General features: G+C 47.1%; 3 protein-coding genes across 6 annotated transcripts in view; 1 reads left to right on the forward strand and 2 right to left on the reverse strand.

Annotated features, from left to right (window-relative positions):
- The window catches only part of rtkna (rhotekin a), a 40,410-nt gene extending 32,971 nt beyond the window's left edge, over positions 1-7,439 (reverse strand). For 2 of the 3 annotated variants that reach the window (XR_003886713.1, XM_029830080.1), the window contains exon 1: positions 7,054-7,164. Coding sequence is in view for 2 of the 3 variants with exons in the window: in XM_029830080.1 (XP_029685940.1) it covers positions 7,054-7,164 (111 nt within the window). In the remaining variant the exon portion in view is untranslated. Of the gene's footprint in view, positions 1-7,053 lie in introns of all 3 variants that reach the window. The other variant, XM_029830079.1, reaches the window with a different exon arrangement.
- A 2,676-nt stretch (positions 7,440-10,115) lies between these two features.
- On the reverse strand, positions 10,116-12,112 carry smn1 (survival of motor neuron 1, telomeric). Its single transcript, NM_001135880.1, is given in 8 exon segments — positions 10,116-10,172; positions 10,249-10,353; positions 10,450-10,524; positions 10,654-10,830; positions 11,167-11,352; positions 11,475-11,594; positions 11,669-11,740; positions 12,068-12,112. Coding segments are annotated over 8 exon segments (837 nt in total).
- Positions 12,113-12,197: 85 nt separating this feature from the next.
- Positions 12,198-13,567, forward strand: hspb11 (heat shock protein, alpha-crystallin-related, b11). Of its 2 annotated transcripts, XM_003975239.3 has the most exons (5): positions 12,198-12,416; positions 12,490-12,596; positions 12,790-12,858; positions 13,154-13,197; positions 13,260-13,567. In XM_003975239.3, exons 1-5 carry the CDS (start codon positions 12,325-12,327, stop codon positions 13,350-13,352), a joined length of 405 nt encoding a protein of 134 aa, XP_003975288.2. In that variant the 5' UTR covers positions 12,198-12,324; the 3' UTR covers positions 13,353-13,567. The 2 variants fall into 2 exon arrangements, with proteins under 2 accessions (XP_003975288.2, XP_029685945.1); XM_029830085.1 differs by lacking the exon at positions 12,790-12,858.
- The last annotated feature ends 1,433 nt before the right edge of the window (positions 13,568-15,000 follow it).

Here is a 15,000-nt window from a genome sequence, read left to right on the forward strand (position 1 = left end):
GGGCAGAGTCAGCGTGAGGGGTGGGTGCTGCTCTTGGAGTATTAAAGATGCCGGAGGGGGCCTTTTTTTTGCAACTGCTGGTGTAAATGTGCACCACCGTCCAGAGTCTGCTGACCAGTAATGATTTGCCATTAGATTATTTTTCTCCCTCTCTCCCACACACATACTCGTGAATGTGTGTGGACACATGCACACAGAATTAGAGACCATTGAAAGACATTAGAGACCATCTCTCAATCTTATAAGCACAAGGTTTAGGATCAGAGACTTTAGAGCCATTCCCTGACACCACTGGAACTACTGTGGTCGCTCATGTGGCTTAAATCTATTGTACCCAAAAGTTTGGTTCTCTTTTAATGTGTCAAGTTTAAATTCATGTGCACGTATGTGTACCTAGCCAATTATCTGAGCAATATAATCCACATAGAATCTCAAAATGGTCAACAATGAATCCCTTGGCTTGATCTGAGAAGAGGTTTCTCCTTCCTTTCATTTTGGTTTTTTTCAGGCTTTGGGGACGACAGCAACAAATCAAATCAAATCAATCTTTCTTTATATCTTCTATAGCGTCTTTTACAATCAACATTGTCTCTAGACCCTCTCCAGAATCCCAGGGCCTGACCCCAGACAAGCAACAGGGGCAGGAAAAACTCCCCTTTAACAGGAAGAAACCTGGAGCAGGACCAGGCTCATGGAGGGGGACCCTCCTGCTGATGGGGGGGGGGGGGGGGGGGGGAGGAGGAGAGGGAGAGGAGAGGAGGGGGAGAAGGGGAGAGGAGAGGAGAGGAGGAGAGGAGAGGAGAGGAGAGGAGGGGAGGGGAGGGGAGGGGGGAACAACAAATGTTTATTCCACCTTCTAAATCCTCCCCATTTAAATGCCTCATCTGTGTGTGTTTGATTTACTTCGGCGATGCCTCACTACAAAGACTTTATTCTGCATCACAGGTCCAAACGTGTTTGAACATCTACAAAGGCGGATCTCTGCCGTTTCCATGGGCTCAATAAGGAAACTGCTGACAGCGCTGATGAATAATAATGAGATGAGAGAAGCAACCCAACCAGACGTGACGCCAGCATCACCTGCAGCAGAAAACACAGCCACCAGGTGTGTGAGGGCCAGAGGTGCACGACCCACCTGCCCCTCACACACCTGCTCAGCAGCATCAGGGGTTCTTGGGCCGGGTTTCTCTCTTCTGGCCAGGCGGGGCTGTGATAACCCTCCAGCTAAGACGGCGTTTGGACTTCACAAACAGTCGTGCGCGTCACTCTTTGGACCCGCGATCGGAGCCGTGCACCTTAATCGCAGCAGGCGCGCAGGTGATTTGGCTCGAACTCATCGCTCTCAGTGAGCTTGTACACAGAGGAAACAAAGTTCAAGATCAGTGCAGGAACAGGCGTGTGTGCGTCGCCCACCCACACACACACACACACACACACCTAAACATTCCTCCATAGTGAGTCCTGTCATGGAGCCGTCACCTTTGTGAAAGCTCTGTTTCACAATAGCATCAGGTCGTTGCGTGATGGACAGCAGCAGTGGATAAAAGCCTCTTTGTGCCGGTGGAGGCTGAGAGAAGAGCACGGAGCAGAGGGCACAGGCAGCAGCATGCAGCAGCATGCATGATACACACGTGCGCTGACACAGACGTGCGCTGATACAGACGTGCGCTGACACAGACGTGCGCTGACACAGACGTGCGCTGACACAGACGTGCGCTGACACAGACGTCCATGTGAAATTGAAGGTGAACGACTTGGCTCCCTGAGACTGAGGCTAAGGTTGGAGGACAAACACTTGTAGGGGAGTGTGGAACGCGTCTGCGTGTGTGTCGGGGCCTCGGTGTCCAACACCTCCGTGTGCAGATTCCGTGTGATCTGTTGGAATTTATCTCTGATCCATGAGGCTCCTCACAGAGCAAGTGAGCAGTTCCTGTTGAGGGGTCAACAACATCTGAGCTCCTCACGTTTACTGGTCATCTACAGTAGATCAGAGGGTTGGACAACAGTGTAAAGAACCCACACATTAAACCCTAGGTGTGGGTGTGTGTGTGTGTGTGTGTGTGTGTGTGTGTGTGTGTGTGTGTGTGTGCAGCAGAGCAGTGCAAAGACGGGCTCTTGGGTTCCCAGGCAGAAGATACTCGGCGTGAGGCCACCCGTGTTGTGCAGTCGGTGCCGGCTGAGCTCAGCGGGTCACGGCTGAGGTCGGTGGTGGGGCGTGTGCACAACATCGATAAGAGGAAACAGATAAAGGCTGTAAACCAAACAAAATGTTGTAAGGTTGACCAGAATAGACAAAGGAAGGTTTCTCTGAGAAATCTGGAGCAGGAAAGTGGGCTGGCCCTAAACAGAAAGGAGCCCAAATGTCTGCGAGCGGATCGGTGGAACCACATGAGGGGACAGCTAGAGAGTTTGGATCGTGGAGAATTCCCCACAACAATAAATATTAAAGTGTCACTCCATCCATATTGATTGGCCACTCTGAACGTGTAGATGAGACCATACAGGCACAGACAGCAAACTGGGTTCGCCTCTACAACAGAACGAAGACACTAAAGCACAAGAGCAGTTTCCCCAGGCCACAGCGTCATAAATGCTGCGCTTGGTGAAGCATAAATACCGACTGCCCCTAAATGCACCACCTATGACTGGCGTCCAGCAACAGGAAGTGCACGCACGAAGGAATCAAGGTGGACGAGTCGTATTTTAGAGGATAATCCGATTCCCGAGGAACAGAAAGCTGCAGACGTGATGACATGGAGGAAGTTTCCCTCTGGTGGTCACAGCAGCGGAGCCGCCGCCGGTGACAGGACGGCGTGCACGCCACGGGAACAAAGGCCGTCCTTGTCTGAGAGCACAGATCTGACCTCGCTGAAGAAGACGCGGCTGAGTCACCGTCCCAACCGCGTGTGAAGCAGACGGGGACAATTTGTCCTGCTCATGAATGATTAATGAAATGGCGCATGCCTGTCCTGGCATGCAGATGTTACGCCGTGTGTAACAGGAAGTGGAGCAGCGACGGGGGGGGGCGCTCTGACACCCGTTACCACAGACCAGGCCCACTCACACACTCAGAGGGGGAAACTCTCCAGCTCTGGCAACTTGATGTCCTGTCACAGGGCAGCACAACAAGAGTCGGGACATTTATCTGGATGTGTTAGAGCGAAGCTCCAAATGTAGAGAAATGTTTCCAAGATAAGCAGCAACCGAAATAATGAGCGCGAGTCCAAACATATATGGCGAGAAAATTACATGAATCAGCAACAAATCCCAACAGACCTGCTGTCTGAACTCATGAACTCGACCCCAGCGTGACCGAGAATGGACGATGCTCGATTTAAAACGGAATAACTCCTCATCCAGAGAGGCAACGATAGTCGGACGCTGCGTTTGCTGAGCTGAAACTATTCATCAGGTCCAGTTCCTCTGCGGCTGTGGGACCCAAACAGCTCATGGAAAAAGTTAAACATTACCTAGTTAACATCCCTGAGAGCTGGAGCGTTTCCCTGGCAACGCCCCTGCTCTCCTGGGGGTGCACACACACACACACACACACACACACACAGGGCAGTCTCACACCAATTAGGGAACTAGAAATTCTCGTTATAACTCTCCTACAGGTGCTTTATTGGATCCATTCTTGATGACTCTCACAATATTGGAAATCAGCAAATCTGGAAGACAGCACACATTTCTCAGGACCCCCCCCCCCACCCCCCCCCCAGGCCTCTGAGCTCTATAGCCTGGGATTTCATGCCCCAGCACTAAGCTTGCCTACAGGCTACCATGTGATGCTCGACAATTGTCCTTGTGGTCCACAGAGGAACTTTGGAAAAGAGGTTCTGGATTTTGGCATTCCTTGAAAAAGGTTCTGATCTCAGTGGCGTCATTGATGGAGCTTCTTAGTTTTTCTGGCACATTGTTCTCGATATTCGAGGGGGCTTCTGACAACGGCAGGATTATGGACCACATCCCCCACAAAGGCTGCGCCAGTGTGCACGAGTCGTGAACTGTCGGGAATTCTTAGCGAACACAAAAAACTGTTGAAAATCAAAAATCAGACTGAGGGGAACAGACCTGCCCCCATCTTCATTCCCAGTCAATGAAGATGCAATCAGGCGACCTGAGTAACGACCCAACAGCAAATCCTTTTGACCTGATTAATAAAATAACAGCCAATGAAAAGCGAGAGGGGGAGACACAGGAAATCGCATCAGAACACAACAGGAAGCAGGAAAAAACCCCAAACAATGATGAACAAACAATGATTCAAAAGGATCATTAGATAGTAACGAGGACTGTAACCATCAAAAGGCATGTTCTATTCCCAATGTCTGAATAAATATTACACACAGGCGACAACAATATGACCAGAAAAAGCTTCACCAAAGTCACCACACGGTTCACCAAAATACTTCTGGCGAACGTGTGGATCTCCGGGGTGGAGGAGGGCAGAACACCAGGCGCTTAGACCCTTTCACTCAGCAGAAATGACAGGCTTCAGGACCTCACCATACACTCCATAGGCCGGGCTTAAATAGCATGTGGGTAGATGGGTGTGTCATCATGTCCAACACAGTCCTCGCCACTTCCTGCCGAGCAGAACGGGTGGAAGCCTGCAGGAACTATCCTTCCCTCAGCACACTGAGGAGCAGCACAGACACATTCCAGACAATAAGAACCAACACTGGTCCCGATTTCTCCGAGCGCCGCAGTGCCCCCGGCTGAAACGGCGGCGGCGGCGGCGATGATGCCGCGCGGCGCAGAGACGCTCTGGGGGATTTCTGAAGACACCTTTCCTCCACTGAGGTGGAACTCTGCAAGACGTCCGTTGTGTAAAGTTCCTGCCCGATCCTTCAGTGATCTGCAAATTCCTCTTTTCCCAACACGCTCCGTCCGTATTAAACTGTCAGTTATTTTACGTGCACGGAGCAGAATGATGTAGCACCGGTGGAGCTCAGAGGACGAGCTGAGGAGATTCCTCGAGAAGACGGAGACGTGTGATTGATATTCACACGAAAAACAAGCTTCCCGGAGGTCACAGCTCCAATTCTCCGATAGTTGCACAACAGAGCCGGTTAATTAGATGCAGAGTCCACGGATGTGTTTCCAATGTTTGCCTCAGCAGCACCAGCTTGGTTTAAACTGCAGAAATGATGCATTAATATTGAAGGAAAACATTAGTGGACACTATTAATGTTGATCTACTCTGTAATTAAACATACAAAGTATAATAACTGTAAAGGCTTATAATGATCTGCTGGGATTATTGTCATTTTTGAGCTATGTGGGAAATATAAATGCATATTCAACAGGTAATGATAGAAACCTGAGGAAAACTCATTTTGAACCGTTCGTGATCAGCTGGGCTCCAATTTTGAGTCGTGGTCAAACCAGGCTCAGAAGAACCGACACACCACACGACAACCATCTTTAAAATCACACACTGCAGCAGCTAGCTTCATTGAAATGCCACAGACTTGCTCAGGGGTGGCAACGAGGCGGTTCCAGCCCCGGGAGCCAGGCGGAGGGTCCGGCTCTCTGAAAGAGCGCCATTAGCATTGGCAACAGGACGCAGACACATCAAATAATCCGGGACGAAAACCTGTTGAAAGCAGATTACAGAGTTGAGGAAGCTGTGATTGTGGTTGTTGTGAAAGGCAAAGGAAATCTTTACCCCGATAAATAAAAACGTCAAACTAAAGAAGGGGAATGGGAGGATTCAAGGGTGGAATCAAGGTCCAGACCAGCTCGCTCGGCTCCTCTCATCCCCCTTTTCTTGGTATTTTCCCGGCTCATCTTTCAATATGATGCCTGCGAGGGAAATTGCTGAGCCTCTTTGTACTTTCTGTAGACAGTCAGCCACACACACACACACACACACACACACACACACACACACACACACACACACACACACACACACACACACACGCGCGCGGTGCTCGGTAGCCCGACTTCAGTGGTGTTTTCCTGTGACATGAATTCCAAAGAGCCGACGCACATCAGAACAACAACGTCTCCACACAGACACACAAACTGAGGGATGAAGGGAGGATCACATCGATACCCTCGTTTTTCCCTCTCTTTGCTGTACTGCACCATTAACATTCCTTAAGTATTCACTTACCACCAAGACCCCCCACTTGGGCATTTTTCACCCCCCACCCCCCCAAAATTCTGTAGACCTCCAAAAATGAAGCACATCAAGAAACTGCAGTGTGCATTTACAGCAGCGACAGTTTGAAAACTGTTAATAAAACGAGATTACGCAATAAAACGTGTGTTTGTCAGTGAAAAGAATAAAAGAGACAATAAATCACTTTTTAAAACGGGGTCATTATTCTGCACAGCCTAGATTTGAAAAAGTAATTGGTTTTTAAATTGAAAGCTGCTTCTGCTGCCTGCTTGACAAACAGTGACTTATTTAAAGCCGAAGCTGACGTGAGGACCATCACGAGGAGGAAAGGGAAACGTGCATGAAGACGAGCAGCTTTGACCCAGTGATGAAGAACTGAGGAGGTCACAGCTGTGACCTGGGCTCAATTTAGCCCCACGTTCTTTAAATTGGACTGTGCCCTTGCAAGACGTGCGCATTCCACATGGAAATCTGAAAGAGTTCACTGAAACTGGTATCAGCAGTGTGCTGGGATCCAGTGGGAATCCAGCAGGAGCCAGGCTCCCTTCAGCTGGAGGACGTTATTACATATGTGGATATTGCTGACCTTAATGTAAAACACTCCACTTCTACAGTTCTGTACTCGCCTTGGACAGTTGAGATTAGTTAAAAGGGTGAAAATAAATGTTTAAAAGGCAAGAGGAGGCAAGGATGGACAACATATTCCTATAATTAAAAATGTCTTATGCACTCCTGCACTCTGCTCCCCACCAGTGTGAAAAGTGACAGTTTTAACTTGAGGACCTAAACACAACACGACACGACTTTCCAAAGCAATGCAATTAAAATGCCACACAAAGAAGACTGTGTGTAGAGGCAGAGGGATCAATCAAAGCAGTAAACACCCTCGGAGTGTGCGCGTGTGCGTGTGCGCGTACCTGAGACGGGTCCAGAACAGCGCTCCTTCTGAAGCGCCCTCGCCGTATCTCCATCTCGAGCGCGGAGCCGCGGGCCACGGTGGCTCGCGCCGTTTGATTTCGGCAGAACATCGTTTCCGCTTCTGTGTTGATCGCTCTTAAAGTGGGAGCTCGCCCCGAAAAGTGCCAACAGCAGCAGCAGATCCGGGCTGCGCAGCTCAGAACACCGGGGCTGACTCCCAGCAGAACCCCTCAGTTCTTCTGATGTGGTGCAGCGGGTCCACACACGGGGAAGAACACTTCCACCATTTTCCGCCTTCGTTTCCTTCACGTTTCTCCCCCCAGTGACAACGACGTCCCATGTGGTGCAGCTGGAGTCTAACTTTACCCTGTCCCGGATCCGGAGACCTCTGCTGGCCACGAACGTCGTGTGTTCTGCAGAGGTTCGATGTTGCACAACCTCCCAGAGCTCTGCAGGCCTGAGCAAGCCGCTCAGGAACGTGTGCATCGAACATTAACTCTTTTATCACAGTGTTGCACTTATCGGATCCAGTTGCCAATGATTATATTTGGCCTTTAAACTGCTTGTTTAAAATAATCTTATGGATTCTGCGTCTAGATTCCTACAGAGGTCCAGAGTCATATAAAGTGGCCTTGTGTTGTGAACTTGTGACTACATCCGCACAGCCTTGAGCAGACCGTGTTCCCACTCTTGCTTTTCCATGTCGCCTCCACTCAGCGTTGATCAACCAACCTGTCGAGGAACAAAGCCCGTTTCATCGGTTCAGAACCCCAAACCTGCACCGTCACCTGAAACGATCCCTTCAAAGCACCGTGAGAAGAATGAATGCTACAGGTAAATTAAAAAGACTTGTAAGCCCAGGCTGAAACGCCGAGCCTGAATATAACGAGGCTGCTGTAATTGCAGGACATTGTTCACTCTGATCTCTGCCATTTATATCAGACCCACCTTCGTTTACACTCAATAGGCAATTTGCCCTGAAAATCCCCTCTGGAAAATCCTGGCAGGCTGGTGATTAGGCTGTGATCCTGGAATCAGGGATCTGTGCACCAATCAGAAAATTCAATTTTAGTGTCTGTGGTCGCTTCATCAGGACAAAATCCCACTTCGCTTCAGCGCCACATGCACAATAATCTACCGGTTTATGACGCACCGAAGTCTGGGCAAATATATTTACCCGTCAGGACTTATCGGCGCCCGTCGCATCAAACATTTTCCCAACTTTGTTCCCATTTTATTTGAGCTGTTCTGCCTCCACGCAGCCGTGACTGCGGCTGGTGCTCGGCCTCTGTGGAGGAGAAGCCTCCGCAGACCCCGTTTCTCTAATCTCCCCCCAAGTCTTGCATTTAAAAGCAGGATGTTTGTTGATGTCAGGAGCTTGAGTCAATAGCTGAAGGCGCCGAATCTCATGCAGCAGTATGATCCTGCTCAGATGTTGGCCCCTCTTCCTGAGAAACTACCGTGTGAAATGCAGATTGTGTTTACATGCCCCTCAGTGGGGGGTAGCCGGTCGCACAGGGAAACAGTGCTTTCCCGAGCTAGGGTGAACCCCTCCTTTTAAGTCAGGGTTCCAGCGAGCCTTTTGGGCAGCTCAGGGTGCTCCTCATTCAGGCTATGAGCTTATGTGCAGGCTTTGCTGTAGCAGATTTTAAACCCATCTGCCGGGGGAGATAGGTCTGGTTTATCAGCCTTCGTTTATAGTGCATACGCTATTTGTAAATCCCACAAACTACATACATTTCCCGATTGCAACCTGTTTTCTTCTCTTTTTTCGCCTGTTTTCTCTCTTTTGCCCAGGCAAACACAGAGATAACAGGCAGAAAACAACAGACGAGACTGCAGAGAGTCAAATGGACCTCTGGCACCGCTGCTCCAGCTGGAAGAATGCAGACCGCAGGAGGAGCACGAACAAAAGGACGGCTTTCTGCTCAGAAATCAAGAGCCATGAAGCACTGGAGGAAGATCACGTGGCATGAAAAACAGCATCGTAAGATCCCACAAACCCTCACACGCATTCAGAGATTAGGATCATTTACCCAGAGCGGTGGGTGTAAGTTTGGGAAGTTTGGGAATTCAGTTTGCTGCCATCTGAGGAGCAGGATGATTGTGGCCGCCCCCACTATAGTAACATATACTTTTCTGTACTCTAAAAATATACTTGCAGACAGTATTTGTAATGATTGCTCAGCCTCCTTCACTGTTCTTACAGCACTAAACCTCAATCATTGCAGGAGCCATTTTGAAGGCCTTCGCTCTAATAACGGAACGCAGCAGCAGTTTCAACAGGAGGCCCTTCAATCATTTCCATTACCAGTTATTTTGAGAACAAGACGGCAGAAACGTGGCGCGGTCTTTAGTCAAACCCGGGAAAATACGCACCCAGTTGCAAATGATGGATGCAGCCTTGAGGGAGCACCTCTGGGAGGTCAGAGCATGGATGAGAGATACGGCACCACTAGTTTGTGAGTGGGAAACACCGAAGGGAGTGAAGCCAGACTCTGGCTGCCAAGAGAAACAAGTCTGAGGCAGATTTAATTAGAAGTGGAAAGAGTTCCTCCTCCTCTCAGCTGTAAATCTGCACGTTTCCACCCCAGATGAGAGCGCATCCCAACAGGCTGACGTCTGCTGGATGAGACCAGCCATTACAACCACGTCATTGAGGCTGTTGCACGGTTGCACCTTTCCTGGATCCTCCTCTGAACAAACCACCCACACAAGCAGGCCGTCGACACGTTTGAGTTACCCCAGAGGGCAGCAGCCTGTGCGGGATTTATTAGCATTAGCATTCCATCTACAGCTAACAATCAACTCAGGTGCCACAAGAAATTGTATATCGTAAATGTAATTTACAAAAAGTCTGAAAATTTCAACATACAAGAGTATTCGCTTGCTTAGGCACTTTTTTTTTTTTTTAATTATCTATTTACAGCAAATAGAAAATAATGAAGGCTCTCCTCGCAGCAAACACACTTCAGTAAGTTTTTCATGGCATGAAAGCCACAGCTGATGTCCCGAGTGAACAGAAAAACCCGACATAGGAAACAGGAAGATTTATTTGCTTTCATCTGTGGTGCGGTTTGGTCCAGTTGGAAGCTTTCTTGCGGCCTTCTTTCAAACCCTGTATAAGAAAAGAAGAATAGGATCCACATATATTGCAAATATTTCACCAAGTCAAAGATCTTTGGTGCACATACCAGGTAGAAGCCTGTGTGATATCCACTCATGTACCAGGAGATGAGCATACTGCCCAGGGCTTCATCGTCCGCCATGTCAGCGCCGATCGGGGGTGGAGGGATCATCTGAAACACAACGAGTGTAATCGCAGCGCAGCTTAAAGGCACAACGGGCCAATTTATTTGTGCATTACTAGGTGCTTTAAACAAATCTAAACTCACGGGCGGGCCGAAAGGCATCATGGGAGGCCAGGGAGGGGGTACCGGTCCAAGACTACCAGACTGCTTGCTCTCTCCCTTGGTGAGAGGAGAATAAAACGGGTGTGAGAACTCACGAGGGTCTCAATAACACCAAGAAGTGAAACTGGGCATCGCTGGCATTTCTGGATTGGACTGAGTGTGATGAATAAACCAAAGGTCTCTTACCTGTCTGAAGGCATGTGGAGGTGGGCCTGGAGGAACACCTGGGAAACCCGGACTCCACACGGGTGGAGGCTTTTTGGGAGCCTTAGACTTCTGAGGTTTGGTGTAGGGCTGCTGCTTGTGGAGGCTTGACGTGTTTGACATGTCACTCTCCTCCGCTGATGACTCCGTCTCTTTAACCTTGAGTGTACAAACACATTATCCTAATTTTTATGACCTAATTACACTGTGGAGGATTCCTAAAATATTTGTTTTTGAAAGAAGACTTAAGTTTGTATGAATGAATGTCCCCATATCAATAAAAAAGCTTTGAGTGTGATTTAGGTGAGATTTGTGCCAGATCAGCCCACATTGAATGGTAGAGAGCCGTTTGCAATAATGATATCATGTGTCATCTAACCAATACCTCCTAACCTGGAACGTAAACCCAACGTCTTTACTCACGCCATCAGTGCCACAACCAGGTTAAAAATAACCGTCATTTGTTTTCTATGGTTAAAAATGCAAAAAACCAACCTTTGTTTCCTCATCAACCTGAGAAAATTCAGAAAGCAAGTCTCCAAGGTTCTGCTCCTCCTCATTTCCATAACCTTTGAACACCACGATACAAGTGTTTCTTTCTTCATCGATGGAGGCTATGGTAGCTGGGTAGATCAGCCCATCTTCTGACCAATACGCACAACACGAGTCCCCGACCTGCCACTGTGACAACACCAAATGGAATTCAGTTATTTCACACAGAAAGAAAAAGGGCTTCTTCTTCTCTGTGAAGAGGCCGTCTTAGCCACGGAGGCACAAATTTAAACTGTCTGAGATTCACACACCCCCATCTCTGGCTGAGCGTTGGTTCTCTTCCGACTCTGGTTCTTTTTGTTGTTCTTGCGTTTATTACCTGGCTCAGTTCTCTTAGAAGCCTGTGGCTCTTCTTCCCCCTTTAAAGCATTCTAGTGCACAGCACAATGGACACAGTTAAACCACAAGCACGCTGTTCGTGCACCACACATTTATAATGCTATACCTTGAAGGATGCCACAGCTTTGTCATAAGCTTTGATCAATGCAGTGTCATCCCATATATCCGAATCATCGCTCTGGACGGAAAAAAAACACAATTTCCAAGTTGCTCTTCACCACTTCACATATTTTTTTTAGCGTAAGATGTCTATAGAAATGCAAAACCTTCATAAATAGGAATCGATTTAATTCGATCGGTGAAGCTTATTGCATTACTCGCCAAACGCACCAAAACGCAGTTATTTAGGACGTCTTCGTTTTTCACAATATATGTGTGTATACATATATTAACGCTAAATTTAGCAAAATCTGGATATGTTTAGCTTAGCTTCCGATCGTACTATCGCCAATTGATGCCCGCAAAGTATGTTTTGGTCTCATTCTCAACAGTACAAACAGCGAACCTGCCCGGTCCCTCGTGTAAACAGCACTTCTTCGTCATTCGCCATGTGAAGACGTGAAAATTTCACACCAAGTGCCCAAATTACCGAACAAACAACGTGCGTCGAAAACTATGACGTTGCAGCCTGAGGTGACGTATATATCCTGCGACGCGGCGGTTGGCCTGGCAACGACAGCAGCTCGCGACTCGTAATGGCGTCGTAGACAACAGCTGTTGCAGCCAGACTCGCTGGGTTTGGAAAACACGTAATTTTAGAAGATGGAAAATTCCTCTTTACGTTCGCTGGGTGCCAAAGTTGTTGTTGTTTCTTCTAGCGATGAAAAGCATCCTCCGGAGAATATCATTGATGGGTGAGTGGCGCTGTAGTTGTAGTTGTCGTAGTTGTAGTTGATGCGTCCGGTTTAATCCACGTGTCCATCACAGGAACACGGAGAGCTTCTGGATGTCCACCGGTTTATTCCCACAAGAGTTCATCATTGGCTTCACCCACTCCACCAATATCTCTGCCGTGACAATGGACAGTTACAATGGTGCACACACACACACACACACACTCGCATACATACATACATGCACATCAAATTCATTTTATAAGCATTTGAAGCTTACTTCTAACAAAGTAAACTTATACTATTTATATTCTTTATTCAAAACTATTCTAAAATCAAGACCTAAAAGCTTTGACCCAAACCTAAAAAGTTATGTTTTCTTGTACTTTTGCAGTCAAGCATCTGAAGTTAGAGAAGAACACCTCCCAAAGTGCCTCTCAGTTTGAGTCTGTTACAGAGAAAGGTGAGGCATCATTTTACAATGTGATTTATGCACCAAAATCAAGTAAAACACAGATAAGTTTCATCTTCTCATTAAAAATAGGCAGTCACCACACATCTTTATTGCACTCTTGATTTACACAGGGATAGTCTCCTCGTCCATATTCACACCCCGTGTCTCTACAGAGCCCAGAACAGACACAGCAATTACGATATCTGAAGCCCATCTTCATTCTTTGGTTATCATTGTGTAGTTCTGGTTCAACGACATAAGTGTTTTGATTTATTTTTTGCAATTAACGGTCAATTTCTTGCAGAATTTGACCATGTAACAGGATGTCTTCAGTCAAATACTTTACCGGTAAGTGAGAATTTATTATTTTAAAGGTAAATGCAGGAGATAATCATTGCTTTTTCTTTCAGGTGAATGGAATAGTTGCAACCCATCTTCGTTTTATCATCACATCAGGACACGACCACTTTGTCTCCGTGCACAGAGTCAGTGTGCAACTTTGATTTTCCTTTTTCTATCTGGTGATAAACACTGACTCTATATACTGTAAAAGTTTGTAGCCTTATTTGGTGCTTGTAGATAAAATCATATGTAATTACACAGCATGTTTGAGCAGTTAAATTGTCTATGTGGACTATTTTTGTTTCAACTCGGATTTTTGAACCCTATTGCATGTAACTGCAATTGTAAGTATGGAAATTAAATTGAAGTTTTCTGAGTCGTGTTATGCTTGTAGAATCTCTTTTGGAATTATTTATTCCAAATATGTTTGCTAATTACACAAGAGCTTCAGAATTTCTGATGAAGGACCAGATCCTCCTGGAAACGTCTGCCAGAGGTAATGGTTGATTCAGCACGTCCCCGTGGTCGGATTTCAAAGGTTCCTGGCATTATGGAGACTGTGTGTGGTGGTTTGGGAAGCAGATGGTTTCCTGGACAACCAGTTAATCTCGGAAGACAGCAGGTTTATTCAGGCAGCCCACATCTTGTATACGCGTGTGCACACACACCCACCCACACACACACACACACACACGGGCGTCCTATCTACCACCATGGCCCTTTCAGCTTGTCTGTAGCCAAGGCTCCAGCACTGTGGGGGCTACCACTGGGACTTCCTCCCCAATTATTTTGCTGCCTGAGAAGGAGCTCAGGGATTTTCTGAGATTTTCCTTTTTTTAAATTCTGCACGCCACCTTCCAACTATACCAAGAAAATATAAAATACATGCTTGAATAAGTAGTCCCCTGCCATTTTAGACGGGTTTATTGCTTTAGAGTATGGGGCATGAAATGACTAATGAAGGAAAAGATGATACAATATTATTGATTGATCTATTATTCACCTTTCATATGGAACACTTCTGATGTTTGAAGAGCCCACACGGCTCCACTTTTTTTAATGAATTCGGGCCTTTTTGTGCTTGACTGACTGGATCAGGAGAACCACAGCAGGGTGTGAGCATGTTATTATGGTGTCACTGCGGGATGGAGATAAATTATCTCCCAATGTGACCAGGAGGCTGCTTAACTGCTGTCCAATCGCTCAGAGACATCTGCTGGTCCAAAATGTCCAGCAGTCGATTAAGGGGAGGAATAATAAATACAACAGAAAACTAGTTACTTTCAACAGCAATTTCCAATAAACAGCGAAAGCAACTCGTTTCCATTAACAGTCACATTCGGTATTCATTTGAAATCTTAATTAAAATCCTTTGAAACTGCTGTGTACTGATTCATTAAGCACATCAAAACATGTTTGCCAGTGATATTGAAGAAATCTCATCCCTGCACTGGTTTTTCCATGTCAAAATGGTGACTTTGAATTCCTCGTTATCTCGGCTGCGCGCTCCTTTCATGCAGGGGCAGAGCCGCGTTCATTAACAATAGGTGTTAATTTGATTTGGGTTCGTGATTTGGCGCAATCAGCTTAGTTATGACAGAAGCGAAGCCGGAGAGAGCTCGCGTGGCAGAAACGAAATGTTATAAAGGTTTAAATTAAATGATTAGACGTGAGAGGAAAACAATCTTCACATTCCCAAAAGAATGGGGACTGATAAGAAGGCAGTGGCAGACAGTGTCGCATACGTCAGGGGCCATTCTCATCCACAAACCTCTGCATTTCCTCTCAAACAGTCTCCATTATGCAGCG

This window comes from Takifugu rubripes, chromosome 21 (genome assembly GCF_901000725.2).
Source record: "Takifugu rubripes chromosome 21, fTakRub1.2, whole genome shotgun sequence".
NCBI lineage: Eukaryota > Metazoa > Chordata > Actinopteri > Tetraodontiformes > Tetraodontidae > Takifugu > Takifugu rubripes.